The 16,434-nt window shown below is 34.5% G+C and overlaps 1 protein-coding gene across 2 annotated transcripts in view; it reads left to right on the top strand.

Moving 5' to 3' along the window:
* The window catches only part of grn (GATA binding protein grain), a 147,371-nt gene that overhangs the window by 114,136 nt on the left and 16,801 nt on the right, over window positions 1-16,434 (top strand). For both annotated transcript variants that reach the window (XM_076410589.1, XM_076410588.1), the window contains exon 6: window positions 14,188-14,322. In XM_076410589.1, coding sequence (XP_076266704.1) covers window positions 14,188-14,322 — 135 coding nt within the window. The remainder of the gene's footprint in view (window positions 1-14,187; window positions 14,323-16,434) is intronic.

The following is a 16,434-nucleotide window of genomic DNA, read 5'->3' as shown; positions in this document are numbered from 1 at the left end:
TATGTTTAACAATTTGCACAGTGCTCGCTTCTGATGACTGGTCTCCTTTTTATTGAAGTTCAAAACCTGGACTTATTCAAACCCTACCCCAAGATTTAGTTGAAGTTAATTAAATATATTTAGTACAACTGAAAGAAAAGTTTGGTCCCGTTAAAATGGATTCTTTTATTTTCTATTAATTATTGACAAATTTTACTAATTTTTTTATTAACTTATTTAACTATTTGGAGTCCAATATCTTTCCTTTACTTTGTAAATATTCTCGCAAATATGCTGAGCTCAAAGGGTAGTGATTCTTCACTTTTCTGTTAAGTTCATGCCATAGCAGAGAAACATCTGGTGATTGTAGTGGCAATTGCCTTATTGAAAAGCAAAACTTCGACCAATTAGATTCACTCTAGAAGAAATTTTTATTGAGTTTTCCATCAATTTTAATGATATGATCGGGTTTATTATTACCAGAACATCCCAAGACCATCACACTACACATGTTTAAGAGTCTGTACAGTGCTTGCTTCTGAATGCCTTTTGATTGAAGCACAAAAACCAGGATACTTTTGGTTATTCTCTATAAAGAGTATTAGTCCACTTTATTTCTCTTATGAGTATGTAACAGTTTTTCACATCTCAGATTCAAGTTTCAGAATATTTTAGGCCAGCAGATTTATTTTCTTGCCTGTTGAATTTACAAAAGGTCAGTATGAGTCAGGCGTAAGCTAGATAATAAATAAAGAGCTGGAAAATGCATAAAGGATAGGAAACATATTGAAACATTTTTCATTTTCAACAATTTATACTGGAGTACTCTATCATTATTACCATTAGTCAACTACTGGAACTTCATAAATATTACTTTTTCTTGATGTATATGATCCAAATATTTTTTCTTTAATCCATTAAATTCTTGGTGTTTAAAGAAATTAAATGACGATAAAAACAATTTTCTATTATAATCACCTGTAGCTTTTGTAACAAAAATCCTATACACTATTCGATCTTCTCTCTGTCATCGTAGATCAGCTGAAATTTCACCCGAGTCCGTAGGTTTCCGCCCCGTCAAGCCCTGTTCACCCTTCGGGAGTGAAAAAATAATTGACTTATATTCGACGCCGCGTCCAATTCAATTCCGGCGCGAAAACTCCCCGGCTTATACCTGCCACAAAACGTTAGCCTAATCGATTTAATTGCAGACCGGTAATTCGGAGATGTTGAACCAATTAAACGGAGGGTTCGGAGGAACATTTGTTTTGGATTAGTTCACCCCTCGTGAGTTGGTTGATGCGGTTATCGGAATTTTGCCGTGATTGTTTTGTATCTCCCTCGTCAATCAGAACGCAGTAACGTTTTCTTGTGTGGTTGCAACTTAAAACACGTTTTTTGAAGTGGTAGTGTTGTTTCTATTATTAGAAAAAAGACGCGGAGACAGGTTGGGATAATATGATGCTTAGTCGATCACATCTGTTGAGTTTTATATCAAAATCTCTAAATATTTTGCACTATAACAGTGTCCAGTTATATTGTAGATAAATATAATTCTAGGCCTGTTATGGCTTATGTTTATTACTAGTTTTAAATTATAAATACAGTAGTATAAACTGTACAAGGTAGTAGAGAAAACATCACTATCTAGAAAGGTAAGGAAAGTGAGAAACTGTGAGGAAACTGGAGAAAGAATTTGAATATATTAAATTAGTTTACCGATTTTAAATCATTCAATATATATATCATCGATTTCTATGTATCTTTTAAATGAGTAAAATGCTATATATACACTTATACACTACTGCTTTGAAAGAAATATTAAATATTTGGTGAATATTAAAAAGATCTAAATCAAAAATAACTTTGTATTAGTACAATGTATTATATTTTTGATATTAGGGCTTTAGGACTTGACTTATGAAGTGTTGTGGTGATTATTTCAAGGATTGCTACAAGGAAGTAATTTAAAAAAGGCAACTTAAGTTCGTTATACAACAATTCTATGTCTGTAAAGTCATTTGTTAAGGCCAACGAACCACTGATATTTATTTGTTGTAAAGGTGCATAATCCATCTGTCTGAGCTCATTTCGAGTATTTGATAGAATCATAAAGTTGTCATTCATTATAAATTATTAACACCAAATGAAAATATAACAGAGATTTTTATAAATTATAAAAAAATGAGATACATAAACATTTACGTTATTTTTTAACATTATCATGCTGTAAATCTGGTCAAAGGATACTTGAAAATTCTTAAAATAACTAATAACAGTAGAAACATGAGGTAATTATATTATTTTTAAAAAAATTAACGAAAAACAATTTGCAAAAAGAAATATCTACCAGCTTAAGCTTATCTTTTGTATTTGGTGACACCATAAGGGTGTGATTCACTATGAATTATTAACACCAAATAAAAATATAACAGCGATTCTTTATAAATTATAAAAAAATGAGATACATAAATATTTACATTATTTTTAAGATTATCATGCTGTAAATCTGGTTAAAGGATACTTGGAGAAAGGGATACTGGGTACTTGAATCATGAGGTAATTATAGAATTAATTTAAAAAAAATTAACGAAAAACAATTTGCAAAAAGAAATATCTACCTGCTTAAGCTCATCTTTTGTATTTGGTGACACCATAAGGGTGTGATTGAACTATGAATTAATAAAATTAAATGAAAATACAACAGCAAATCTTTATAGATTATAAAAATCAACGGAGATGCATAAACAAATTCGATATTTGTAATATCACCGTACTTTAAACTTCGTCAAAGAATACATGGAAATAGTCAAAATAGCTATTAACAGTGGAAAAATGAGTTAATTACAAAATTGTTGTAAAAATGCTGATATTTTATTGAATTATGTGACGAAAAACAGTGTTCTCTGCGAAATTCGACTTTAACCATACATTACGTTCAAGCCAACAACCGAATAGGACAAGACATCAACGGGATTCATCCCGATACCATCAATAAACAACGTTAAATAACCCATCATCTAACCGGCTACCACACCATCCAAACCGTCAGCGACAATTAGGAATATATCACGCCGCGAACTAACAACCACGCTTCAGACCAGAAAAAAAAAACCGTGCAAATTTATCGGGCAAAAACGGCTACCTGAACGTGTAATTTCTCATTTCCATGCCGTTCATCATTTTTTTCCATTTGCCTCGCCAATAAAGAAACCATCCGTACGGTTTCTACTTCTTCCCGGGCGTCATAAATAAAATCACTCGATGATAACGCGCCGCCAAAACGTAAAATTAAATTTTAAACCTGATTCATTTGCCTTCCTCGTTCGTACCACGGCCGGGAGCGCGTGAACGTAGGCCCGCCGCGTTGCCAGATTTTTTGTTTTATCGTCGAAATCACGGAAAAGCAACATTATCTTCACTGTAACCCAATTAATATATTTAATTAATACTAATTTAATATTGCTATCGTCATTATAAATCGCCAAGTACATAAGACGTACATTAAAAGAGGAAATAACAAAAAGGTGGACCTACTATGATGGTGTACCGGCCGTGATACACGCTACTGGTTCTTAATTAAGCATTTAAATTATTGGTTATGAAGCTTTGTACAATGCAATCACCACTGCGGCTTTATCGCAACAGGCATCGACAAGAAGAAATTAAAAAGATCTCGCCTCTCTCTCTCCGCGGTACTCTGTTTCGGTAAACTTGTTGGTCCTTCGAGATGGATTGAGATGGTGATGATAATCGAGTGGAAGATAGCGAGATTACCTGTTATCTCCATCGTGTTTCCACCGTTTACTCATCGACTACCAGCTTGTCGCCGTGAATATTTCACACATCGATTCATCGCGTCCCAATAATTCAGTCCTAATTCAGCAACAGTTGGTTTAACAAATATATAAATATTGCGAAAGTTCAATATATTCTTTAATAACTTTTCGGAATTAAAATGCATCAGCTTGCAATGTTATGGAGATGTTTATTAGATACTCTTAAATTATGTTCAAAACACGGTTGCCTATAACACACGTCTACAACAAAAGCGGCTGTCTGAGTATTTTCAACTGATTTCTATGTATTTTGATATATTGAAAACGAAAATAATATGGAAAACGTTCCAGTACGTCAAGATTTTTAATGAATGCGTTTAAGATTCATTAAAAAGAAGCCTTAAGGCAGCTCTCTTTCCACTCCAATCCAGTTTTGCATCGATTTCTGTAGAGTATTCCGTATATCTCAAGGAAATCCACAAGAACTTGAAATTGGTCTTTCTCAAATTAAACTATCCAGTAGGGTTTACCAAATTCATTTGCTTCTTGTATCTCTACAATAGCAGACACGGAGGAAATTAGTGGACCAAAAAGAGTTGACCACTGACGGACCTTAAAGCTGTTGAAAAGAACAGACTTGAAGAAACATTGGACATAAGGAAGAATGCAGAAAGTCAGCAGGATTAAGGAAGAAATGAGTAACCAAAAATGGAAACTTTTTCAAATACTCAGTTTCAAAGCTTCCATGCCTCTTTGAAACAAAAGTGACGATTGGAGTGCTATTAATAGTGTCACAGAGAAATATTTAGGCCCTACTCATAAAGGTCCTAACCGAAAATAAATCATTACGGTAAAAACATTTCAAGCTTTAAGTTGAATTGACTCAAAAGAACATTTTCTATTTTCTAGAAAATTTAGGAAATGTTAGTGAAGTACAACGTTTTTACCATTTCATCAGGACAAAGAGATAGGGCAAAATATCAACGAAAATGTATTGGAGCAAATATATTAGACTACTGTTAGACGTAGTTTTGAGAAAACCTTTCCAGATTCTCACCACAAGCGAAAATTTATAAAAAGGATTATCGCAGACCTATTTTTTTATTAATCTCTTCGAGAACGTCAACAATCTGCCCGTGGGCAATAAGTATTATTGTATGATTCCTGTTTTACAATATAACTATCCTGACATGTAGAAGATTACTTCTGTAAGTGATCGACTGTACAACTTATAACCTAAATCTTATTCTAGATACTATTCTAACTTATTATAAAGATTACTAAATCTCACTCTATGTGTCTATTAATCAGTTCGTATGGTAGTTTGCGTTTGAGCCTATGCACTACGCTGTCATCGCACACATTTAACTGTTTGGCGAGTGCATTGCGATGCACTAATAGTCCTTCAGAGTACTTCGCACTAACACTTCGAATATCACTCATTATGGGTTATAAAGGGATATCGCGTTGAATCAGTTTGTTGGACACGTAATATGGGACATGGACGATGGATCGCAACACTTTATTCTGGAACCTCTGTATGGTATCTATGTTTGTTAAAAAACAGCAAAACTTTGTTATCTAATGATAATTTAGATTTACGCCCTATCAGCCAATACATTTGGTTTAGTTTGGGTCATATGGGTAGACTTTGTCTCATTTGCTTTGATATGCCATTTTTAAAATAAAATTCGACTTTATTAAGATGAAGTTGGAGGTTTCTTGTCGGTAGGTCGGAAAGTGCGTGTGGGAGACATATATATTATATATATATATATATATATATATATATATATATATATATATATATATATAATCTGAAGTTATTCAACACAAGTTCATCAACACTAAATCAACGATCATATTTGTATAGAGAGTATTCTGATGACTGAAAAGATTACGATTTAACAAATAAAACTAATTTGTCGTAAATATTAGCTCTTTTAAAGGAAACCAGAATTAGTCTAATGTTTTTTTTTGCACAGAGTTTGCACATTTTTTCTCACATATTAGATTCAAATATCAGATCGATTCATCTTCCTCGCGGTTAAAGGTCACGATTTAACCTGACGATGATGTTCCTATTGTGGTGTGACACGCGGTGATACCGCTGGATCGAAGTACCATAATCATCTCCGTAACAAATTGGCCTTTTGACTGACCCGAAAACGTAAAAAGCGACCAACAAAGAGACGGCCGAGGAGATGATGAAGAAGAAGGAGAAGAAGAAGAGGCTGCCCCTCGGACGGAGATCCATTTTTTTTCGGACTGCCCGCTTGTAATCTGGTCGTGAGATCTGTCAGGCTTAAAAGGGGGTATACGGCTGGGCCCTGGTAATCGAATAAAAACAAATTTGACATTAATTCTGATTGATACTTGAAAAATGACGCGGGATATTGGACAGGCGAGCCGCGCGAGGTCCAGCGTCGTCTCCTAATGGACGGTCTGAGGTTTTTGCGTCGGTTAATATATCGTGAGCATCACCCTCTTAACATCGGTACTCATTACTTATCATCTAACATCAATATTATCATGATAAGAAGTATCTAGAGCGTAAATTGATATCTAGTATAGAAAAAAACCGATAACTAATAATTTACTGACATTTTTCTTCTCAACTAGTAACATCTAGAGTGTAAATTGATGTCTAGTATAGAAAAAAACGATAACAAATAATTTACTGACATTTTTCTTCTGAACTAGTAACATCTAGAGTGTAAATTGATATCTAGTATAGAAAAAAACGATAACAAATAATTTACTGACATTTTTCTTCTGAACTAGTAACACGTAGAGTGTAAATTGATATCTAGTATATAAGAAAACGATAACAAATAATTTACTGACATTTTTCTTCTGAACTAGTAACATCTAGAGCGTAAATTGATATCTAGTATAGAAAAAAAGCGATAACAAATAATTTACTGACATTTTTCTTCTGAACTAGTAACATTTTCACCAAAAATTAATACTTATTACATATAAAATTAATAACACAGCAAAAAAATAGTAAACCTTAGGTAAAAAAAGAAATATACAAAGATATTGGTGCAATCTTTAATAAAATAATGCTAATTTGTTGTTACCCCTTACTAGATAAGAATAGGAATAAAAATAATACATAAAAATATTTTTCTAATCTTAAACTATAGCAGAACCCAGTTCAGCCTATTGAAGAGAAATTGAGATATATATTTCGACGACGAGCTTAATTAGTATAAGAAAAATTCTGTAGGAAGAAAACTATATAAACAAACACATGGACGTAGCCTTTAACAAAATAATGGTAATTTGTAGTTATTGTTCCATTTATTCATTTAACTTTATCGTAGGTAATGGTAATGGTTCTTTAAAATTAATTCTGAATTCTGATTAGACACTATATATATTTCTTGATAAAATCAGGTTCCATTACATGCAATTTTCAATTATTTACATCATAAATCTTCACTACCATGAGCTAGAAGTTTTGTTTAACTATTTGATGTTTAAAAAGTAAAAATAGATGGAACTTGGTTCTTAGCCTAGCCTACAAAATTTTCTTTCTGATTTTGTTGTATTATTGAATATATATATATATATATATATATATATATATATATATATATATATATATATTGCTTCATTTAATTGACCTGATATCAAGACCCTGATATCTTGACCACAATATCATAAGATTTGTCTCTTTGTTGTGATTTTTAGTGTCGCAAATCTTCTCCTTACCAATGCCTTATTTCCATAGTCTCAGAGTTAATGTTAATTTCTTGGTTGTACCATTCATAGCGATAATTGTTTCTAGAATAATTCCAGATGCGAATATAGCTAGATACTTGGGCACGGCATTGGATGCCAAGATTAGGTGACATGTGACGAAGAAACGAGCCTAATTTTGTGAACTTTTTGAAGACACAAAAGCCCTTCAAAAGTGAATTAAAAGACATTAAGAGGGAAGACTGTGTCTAGTTGCAATAAGAATACTATGAGCTTTAATATATATATATATATATATATATATATATATATATATATATATATATTTATTTATTTATTTATTATAAAAACTTTGACTTGAAAATATGAAAGAAGCTGACTGAAGACTATATTATCATGTGCCTATTTTGGCAGGAATTACATCAGAACTATGATGTTCATCATGATGGCCTCTTAATTTTCGTGTTACAAGCTGTTATGATATTTGATTGTGAATGAGTAAGCGGTCGGAGCACGCCTCTGCTATACCCACCAGGTAGACGAGAACAAAAATGCATTCGATTATATCAATAAACCACTTAGCCGAGATGATTCCGTCCGACTAGACACACTGACATTTTCCGTAAAAAACCCATCTCCGTTATTGTCACCGGTAAAAGCTTTTTGACGCAATTTGAATGGCGCGCCGTTTTTTCTCCATCTCATCTCGGCCGCACCGTCCATCTTCCGCGCGCTCTGCCTTTGTCTCCACGACGATCGGCACCTGATCGGGTTATTGAAAGCGGTACGGGCCTTACCAACTCCACCAGCCTCTCTCACTCCTCAACGTACGAGCGCTTCCTTTGGTGTCGGGCCGGTGGAGCGGACCCGAACATCACTCGAGAGACCTCTTTCGGCATCTGCGACAATCCCGAACGGTACCGGCATTGTCGTCGGACGATCTGTATCGGTGTTGAACAATTGATCTGCCTTTGATCGGCGACGATCGAATCGAACAATGCGAGGTGCTTTACGGACGAGATATATCGATGAAGAATCAAGATAAAGCACAATACACGCTTAGAGGGCGTTCTTCTGCTTTCGCGCACTGTGTCACACTGAAGACGTATAACTTTTAAAACTCGGAGGAAAAACAACGACGCAGCATCCGAGCCGACCTGATCTTTTCATTTCAATCCTTTCACTGATCCGACAACGGCGTAAGCCTTTGTCTTCCTGGTGCATCAGGTTGTTTGTTTGAAGAACATTGTTTATTTGGTATCTTCTTTTAACAATTTAAAGACTTTCATCTGGGAATCATTGGAATCCATGGCAGAAGAATAATATCACCTGAAAAAATGCCGTTCAAAATAGCCGTAACTTCAAGAACATTTTTTTGAATATTTTAAAGTCTCCTTGTCCTTGTCTCCTTGTAAAGTCCCCCGAGTGACTAACTTAGAAACAATCCCAGAAGACATTCGGTCTTATCCAGCATGGATACTGGCGTGACGTTCTTATATTCTTCTGCAAATCTAATATATCCATCATTCAACGGTTCCAAAATAAGGTGTTGCGTGCCATTGTTGATGCTCCGTACTATATTTCAAATAAAGTGATACAACGCGATATTCCTCTAGAACCTATAACGAGTGTAATCCAACGTGTTTGTGTGATGTACTTCGAAAGAGTGTCAGTGCATCCCAATGTACTCGCTAATCAGCTAAATATGCGACGTGATAGTGAAGTGCGTAGACTAAAACGTTTAACACCACCTGATCTGATTACTGGACATATGTAGAGTTTAGAATAAGCATTAAAATAAGACTAATCAATTAAGATAATATTTTATACAGAAGATTGCTTAATGAAGTGATTTTCTACATGCCATGTATATATAATATAAACAGAAGAAATACTTATTGCCAATAGGGCAGATTGTGGACTCACGAAGAGTAATAATAAAAAAAAAATTCTTCTGACGTTCTGTTTAACAGATATTTTTGGATTATTTCTGCTCTGTGTGTATGTCAATATTTTCTGTTCATCCTCGAAGACATGGCATTTTGTTCTAACAATCATATTTATTTATACAAATGAATATAAATAATTTATAGTTAACAGGAAATTTTACTAATATATCTGAACATATAGGGAATAAAACTGACAGCGAAAATATTTCAAAATCACGTTTTAATTTTAATATTTCAAATAATATATCAATAAAATATGGTATTTGATTTATTCTACATATAGCAATTGCAATAATTCCTTCGGTTACCATAAGAATGTCACTCTTATTTATGTTACTTTTCACGGAACTTGCCCATATTTTAGTATTTGCTTATATGACTTATTTACGAGTAATTGAGATTTTCAAACTGTGACCGATAAAGTATAATTCTATTATCTCTATTCTTTGTTATGATTCTCCATTATCCTATCTAAGTCCAAATCCAATCAGGTCATTCTAAATTGGCTCATGCTGAGACACCGCAAAGCTACATACTACACACTGCATACACAATAAATCACATTTTCATGGAATAACAATATCTAGCCTATATTGCGTGAACCAAACCATGACGCCCGTTGTGATATCATGGTTTAATTCATTTTTAAAAAAGGAATATCGCAAGCAAACAATATCATTCGCAAATGTAACTATGATGATATTTTCTCTTTATAATATATTACATATGTGAAGTAGGTAAAGGATTGCCCCCAATACATGTCCCTCTGGAACACCTTCTCTAGGATTCCATTTTTTACTTTAAACATCTTCGCTGGGATAAAGAGTTTAGTGTGGTGCTTCTTGTAGTTTGTTTATAAATCTCGCCTGCCGAACTTTGTCAAAGTTTTGAGCTACATCCGGAACATAGCAGGACAGACTATTTTGCCTTCCTAGAATTTGACATCTGTGATTATATGCACCAGGTTAATTGTTGAATGCTTGAAACCAAACTGATTTCTGAAGAGCTATTAAATTTTTTTATTTATAATTTGTTAACAAATTAATTGATGTTTCAATTGTTTCCTTAATCAAATTAGTATGTTTTATCACAGTTGTTTTATTACACAAAAAATCACAGCCTAGTGCTTCTTTTGGGCCGACTAAATTTTCATATTTGTAAATGTAGTTGTTCGATTTATTGTTGTTCGTTATTTTATGATGCATTTTAACCTGGTATAGAACTGAAAATGTCCAAGTTTAACTTGTACCGAAAACTATATCTGACGAGCAGAGATATTCAGTTTGATTAATTTCCATTTAAGAGGAAGGTCTACAGTCCATCAGGTCATTAGCATAATTGGTAACTATGTTTAAAATAATTTTTGGGTTATAATTATCTAAAATTATTTTTTAACAAAGATATGACTTAATTAAGAATATCTCTGAATATATTTTACGGAATAACTTTACAGAAATCTGAACATATACCAAGTTATTCGTAAAAACCGAACCGAACAAGGAGAAAAAAGAAAGGAAGAAAGAAGAGCGATTCTACAACGACTGCAGTTTGTTACGTAGCTCGGCCGTACCACCCAAACGACAGTTAAGACCCATTTATCTTCTAATCAATCAAGACTTAGGTGCCTAGAATTCTCCGAGTCCTCGCTAAGGTCCATTATTCCATCAAAGCGCTGAACGGGGACCCCGTATAAAATCCTGTACGTGCCTCAAGCAGTTCTCGACCTTCCGTACGGCGACGTCTTATCGCCGCAGTGATCGCAGTCCAATTAAATCTGACAATGGGTTTACTTCGGTGACACAAGTTTTAAAGCACTCTCTGGATGGGAGAAAGAGAACGAGGATGATGGCGAGCGAGAAACGGGCGACGGAGTTGGTGGAGGCGGCAGGGAGGTAGGAAAGGAGGGGGGGGGGTCATCGCCGCAAAGACCGGGACGGATGACTTGTACGGGATTGATGAATGTTGGAACGGGAATCGTTCGCGTATTTATTTAGCGGGGAAATGCCCTTTTCGAGCTCGAACTGTCCAAATCGTTTCGGAGGATGTTCTCACGTACATACTCGGGATAATTAAGGCACTAAATTATTCGTGACGTGTTCACAAATAGCTGTTGTTATATAAAAATGTCTAAATGATGTTGAGTTAACGTATTTCGAAGGATTATGATCAAAAGTCTGTTTATTTTTTAATAAAGTAATCTAACAAGTTAATAACCTCAATTTTTCACGCTTCTTAAACAATTTTCGAATCGCATCTCGAGAAGATACCGCGTGTTTCGTTTTGATTCGAGTTTCGGGAAAGATGTGAAGCGGCGACCTGTTAAAACGTACTGTATCCGTCAGGACAAACAGTAAGCAGCGGGAAAAATATCTGGATGCGACAGTGTGACATTAGAGCATTTCCAAGTATTTTTTTTAATTACATATTACATTAGATATGCTTACAATCTTAATTTACATATTAATTTATTTCTACTGTTCTGTTGTACCTGCATTAATACACAACCAAGGCGCTTACGGGATTTAAGGGAAGTTAAGAGTATCTTCCGACTAACCAGTGCAGTAGCTTGTCTTTGAGTCTAATTTGCTCTCCATTTTGTGTAACATGATGTTTCCAATTTAATCTACCATCGAGATATATGCCGAGGTATTTGGTTGATTCTGCCTGATTATCCACGATGCAAAATTAACATGGAGATGTTTCGAGCTATTAAGCTGTATTTTCCAGTCTCTGGTCTGGTTGATTTGTAGATCTTGTTCACTGCTTCTCGTACTTTTTCTACAGTCTTCGGCAGGGATATATCTCTTGCTAGGATAACTGTGTTGTCGGCAAATGTTCCAAGTACTGTTTCTTTTGTTGTTGGGATATCAGCAGTATATAGAGCAGATACAGGTGTAGTCCCAGCGGACCACCCTGTGGAACTCTAGCCGAAATAGGGTTAAGTGTTGAGAATGCCCCTTCATGCGAGACTCCAGAAGACATATGATTCCAGAAGTCGACAGTAAGTAAATTCCGCGGTAGCAATTTACTCATTTTATATACATTTAATCTCAAATACCATATCCGATCAAAAGCTTGTGTGACATTCAAGGCTAGGGCAGGGTAGTATTTTGTTTTCTTCAGATGCCTTTTCAACAACCGCTGTTACTCTGTGTGTTTGGTCGATCCAAACTGGTAATCTGGTATTTCCATAAATGGTTTAATACGTTTTCAGCAGTTTCTAAAATAATTTTGAACTGGCAAGTAGCAGTGAAACAGGCCTGTAATATCCAACTTATTCTGTCGCTTTGTCAGTTTAATTTTCAAGTAATTAGTTACAATTTTAACGACATAGAGATATGCGGCATATAGGAGAATAACTTTGTCAATACTTTGTTGTACTTTAATCAATTACAGCCTATGACCAGTATAGGTCCGTAATGAAATTGTTAGATTTATTTGACATTTTCAACATAGTAAACAAATGTATATGAAACTGAAGCCGATATATTATAAACTGAACATTATTGACATTAATAACTAAGAATATACGATCATTTCCCTATTGCAGAGCTTGAATATGTAGAATTGAGTGGTAAATAATGCTCTTTTGATAATTTGCCATGTCTTCGTGTCTCATATATTTCAATTTATATCGAAAATGAAGGGATCGACGACCTCTTCGTTGTTATGATATTGATATTTATCCAAAAATAAAAATGGTATTCGGAATCTAGTAATCTTATAGTTTATACAGGTCCAAAACAATAGGCTTAACACAATAGTGAATTGGTTTTTTTTTAATTACATCTTACATTAGACCTGCCTAGTATAGTCTTAATTTATTATTGTAATTCCGCTGTATTTATATCAATAAACAAGCACATTCATCAGCATATATTTCTAAATTAAAAATAAATTAGACTACTTAAGTTAAAATTAAAATTAAACACTTCTACACTATACAAGTTCATGTGGTTTGATTGTTTTCAATCTTGTGATTTCCTGCATGTTATCCAGTAGCTATATTGCTTCCACGTCGCTATGATTTAGTAATCTTATTTCATGCTATAAGGCTAGAACTTGAATAATTTCGCAAATCCATTTAATTTCGAGGACATCTTGTAATTCTTTGTTGGTTACGTAGCAATAATCGTTGGTAATTCACCGAAAAGCTTTACTTTATCTTTGGTGGATTACTAGCTGGTTTGATGTACCTTGATGGGTTATAGATATAATGTCCATCAGTCCAAATAGGCTTTATGATAGACTTCATTTTCATATTTTAATTTCATTTCAGGTTAAACTGAGAATATCTTCTGATTAACTATTATACTTCCTTGATATTTAGTCTAATTTGCTTTGATTTTTGTGCGTAGATTTAGTAGATCCTGAATGTAATTAAAAACTAACTGTCTGAGATTGTCCTGCGCGGTCTCATTCACTACAGAGAATAAAAGATAAGAGGATCATTTAGGCAAATAACAATTCTGATTTAGCTCTGGCTGTACTAACATTGTTGCAATATCTTCTTAAAATATGATGGTCCTTATCACAAAATATTGGTCTTCTGGGGCTTCCGAAGACAGGATGAGGAATTAGGATTTCAAACTTCATATAGGTAACTTTATATCAATATCGCGATAAAACTAACATGTCAGAGTTATCATTAATTATTATATATGGTGTTTAATGAGTAATTAAGGTATTAGTGATAGTAATTATGAGTTTTCTTTGTTCCTTTAAATCTCCGAGTACTATCAACATCAACAACATCCATTTTGTTTCAGAGTTTACAAAGTGCAGCAAGGAGGGCCGGTACGAGCTGCGCCAACTGCAAAACCACGACCACAACGCTGTGGAGACGGAACCAGAACGGGGAACCAGTGTGCAACGCTTGCGGGTTGTACTACAAACTACATAACGTAAGTACCACCACCGTTCATCGAACAATACCGCCGCGATAACCAGACCGTCCGTTCCTAAGCATTCGCACATTTCGAAATGGCCGCATTAAACGGACGCAATGAACAATATTGAAAGGGGGCCAGACCGAACGAGAAAACGAACCGAAAGAAAAAAAACGGCACACAAGCCGGAATGAAAGAAAATGCGAACTGCGAGGAGACCGTAGATTGCGCGGTCGGTTTTTTTAACATCCTGTAAGACTATGCAAATCGAGCTTTGTCTGTGGTTAGCCAAGCGCATTAAAAAATCTGAATAAAGACACATTTTGTTCACAGTGAAACGTTTTCGGCTGCCTTGATTCGTAAAAAGAGCCCGTCTATCTGTTTAACGGTCATCGGGGGCCCTGAATACCAGTTCCCGGTGTTTGAAATAGCCGATTTTGTTTAGAAAATATACGATTTTATGTTTCCCTTAACATCCCGTTAACCTATTACTTCCTAATTATCAGAAACGTTGGAACTTTTTGACTACATTTTCAGACTAAGGTCTTAATATTTCATTTTATTAATCTCTTAGAACTTAGAACAACAATCTGCCGGCGGGCAGTAAGTATTATTATATGGTTTCCATTATATAACTATCCTGACATGTAGAAGATCGCTTCAGTAAGTGATTTATAACTAACTTATTCTATAGATTATTAAATTTCACTCAATGTGTCCATTAATCAGCTCGTATGGTAGTTTGCGTTTGAGCCTATGCACTACACTGTCAACGCGCAGATTTAACTGTTTGGCGAGTGTATTGGAATGCACTAATAGTCTTTCAGATTACTTCGCACTACCACTTCGAATCACACTTTATTCTGGAACCTCTGGAGGATATCTATGTTAGATTTGCTAGTCGGACTCCACAGTTTAATACTATAGGTCCAAATGGGCCTAAGTATTGGCTTATACAGCAAAACCTTGTCCTGGTTTCAGCAATCGCTTCTTCATTCGAGCCAAACCTCTATCGCTGTAGAATTCTTGTGGGCTAATAAATATTCAGTAGTCACTGGAAGAAAGAAGTGGAGTATACTGTGGTTGATAAAGCAAATCGTTCAATTTAAGCATTGCTTTCATCGCAGTGAAAGTGAGTTTTTGACACAGTGCCTAGTTTTGAAAGTAATAAAAGTTGCTCTACTAAAAGCTTCGTAACCTTTAAACCAAATTCCAGTTCGTCATGAAATTTTAATATTTGTTGCTTGATTGTTAAATGTGCTAGTATAGGTTTAGGAAGATTGGAAGGTGGTGTCTATAAATCTATATATCTGGCCGAAGTTTAAAAAAAATCATGTCAAAATCATGTCGAAATGTCAAAAAAATCAAAAAATTATTATTTTAAAAGTAATGCTGTTAACATTCTTTCCGTCTCAGTAAGTTATGATAACTATACCATACAGTGACGCGAATTTCGAACATCAGCTACAATTTAGTGCTCGATTTTATCAGTTCATTATAGCAGTTTGTGATATTTACGATGAATAAAAATAATTAAGATTGTGGATAGAATTTAGTGTGCGCTGACTTGCTGAAAATATTAAATAAAGTCGGTTTTATCAAAAACATGTACATGTGAGCGACAGTCTGAGCTCAAAAGCCCCTGATCTATGCTCATTAACATTTTTAGCTGAAGTTAACAGGCAGGTTAACAGTTACAGAAGTAGTGTGAAACGGTCAGAAGAATTGAAGTTTGTGACATTTTCAACAACAACAACGTAGCATCTCATAAGGCCTACAATTGTCCTGAATTAATTTCTGACCAAAAACACATCGAATAGCCATTAAATTTAACTGGCAAGGCCCTAGCAGACTTCTTGCTCCTTCTGGTACTTAAATTATCAGTTTGAAGACATATACGCGAAAATCCTGCGAGAATGGAAATAGATTCCGAAAAAATGAATTCAAAAATGATTTAACAAATGAATTGCTCTTTGGCAAGAAACTACTAAGAAGGCAATACAATAAATGTGTATAAACAATAAACCTTTCGTGTTTTATCGATGAATATCTGGTACTTTTCTGACGGAATGTTTATGGTTTCTTAAAAATGTATTTATAGCTTTATTCTCCAAGCAAAACATCAAA

The sequence above is a fragment of the Rhynchophorus ferrugineus genome, unplaced genomic scaffold, assembly GCF_030347505.1.
Source record: "Rhynchophorus ferrugineus isolate W39M unplaced genomic scaffold, kcgeb_rfMv2 rfM7, whole genome shotgun sequence".
NCBI classification, from domain to species: Eukaryota; Metazoa; Arthropoda; class Insecta; order Coleoptera; family Curculionidae; genus Rhynchophorus; species Rhynchophorus ferrugineus.
The sequence above is the reverse complement of the archived record's forward strand: the minus strand, read 5'-3'. Positions and strand labels throughout refer to the sequence as shown.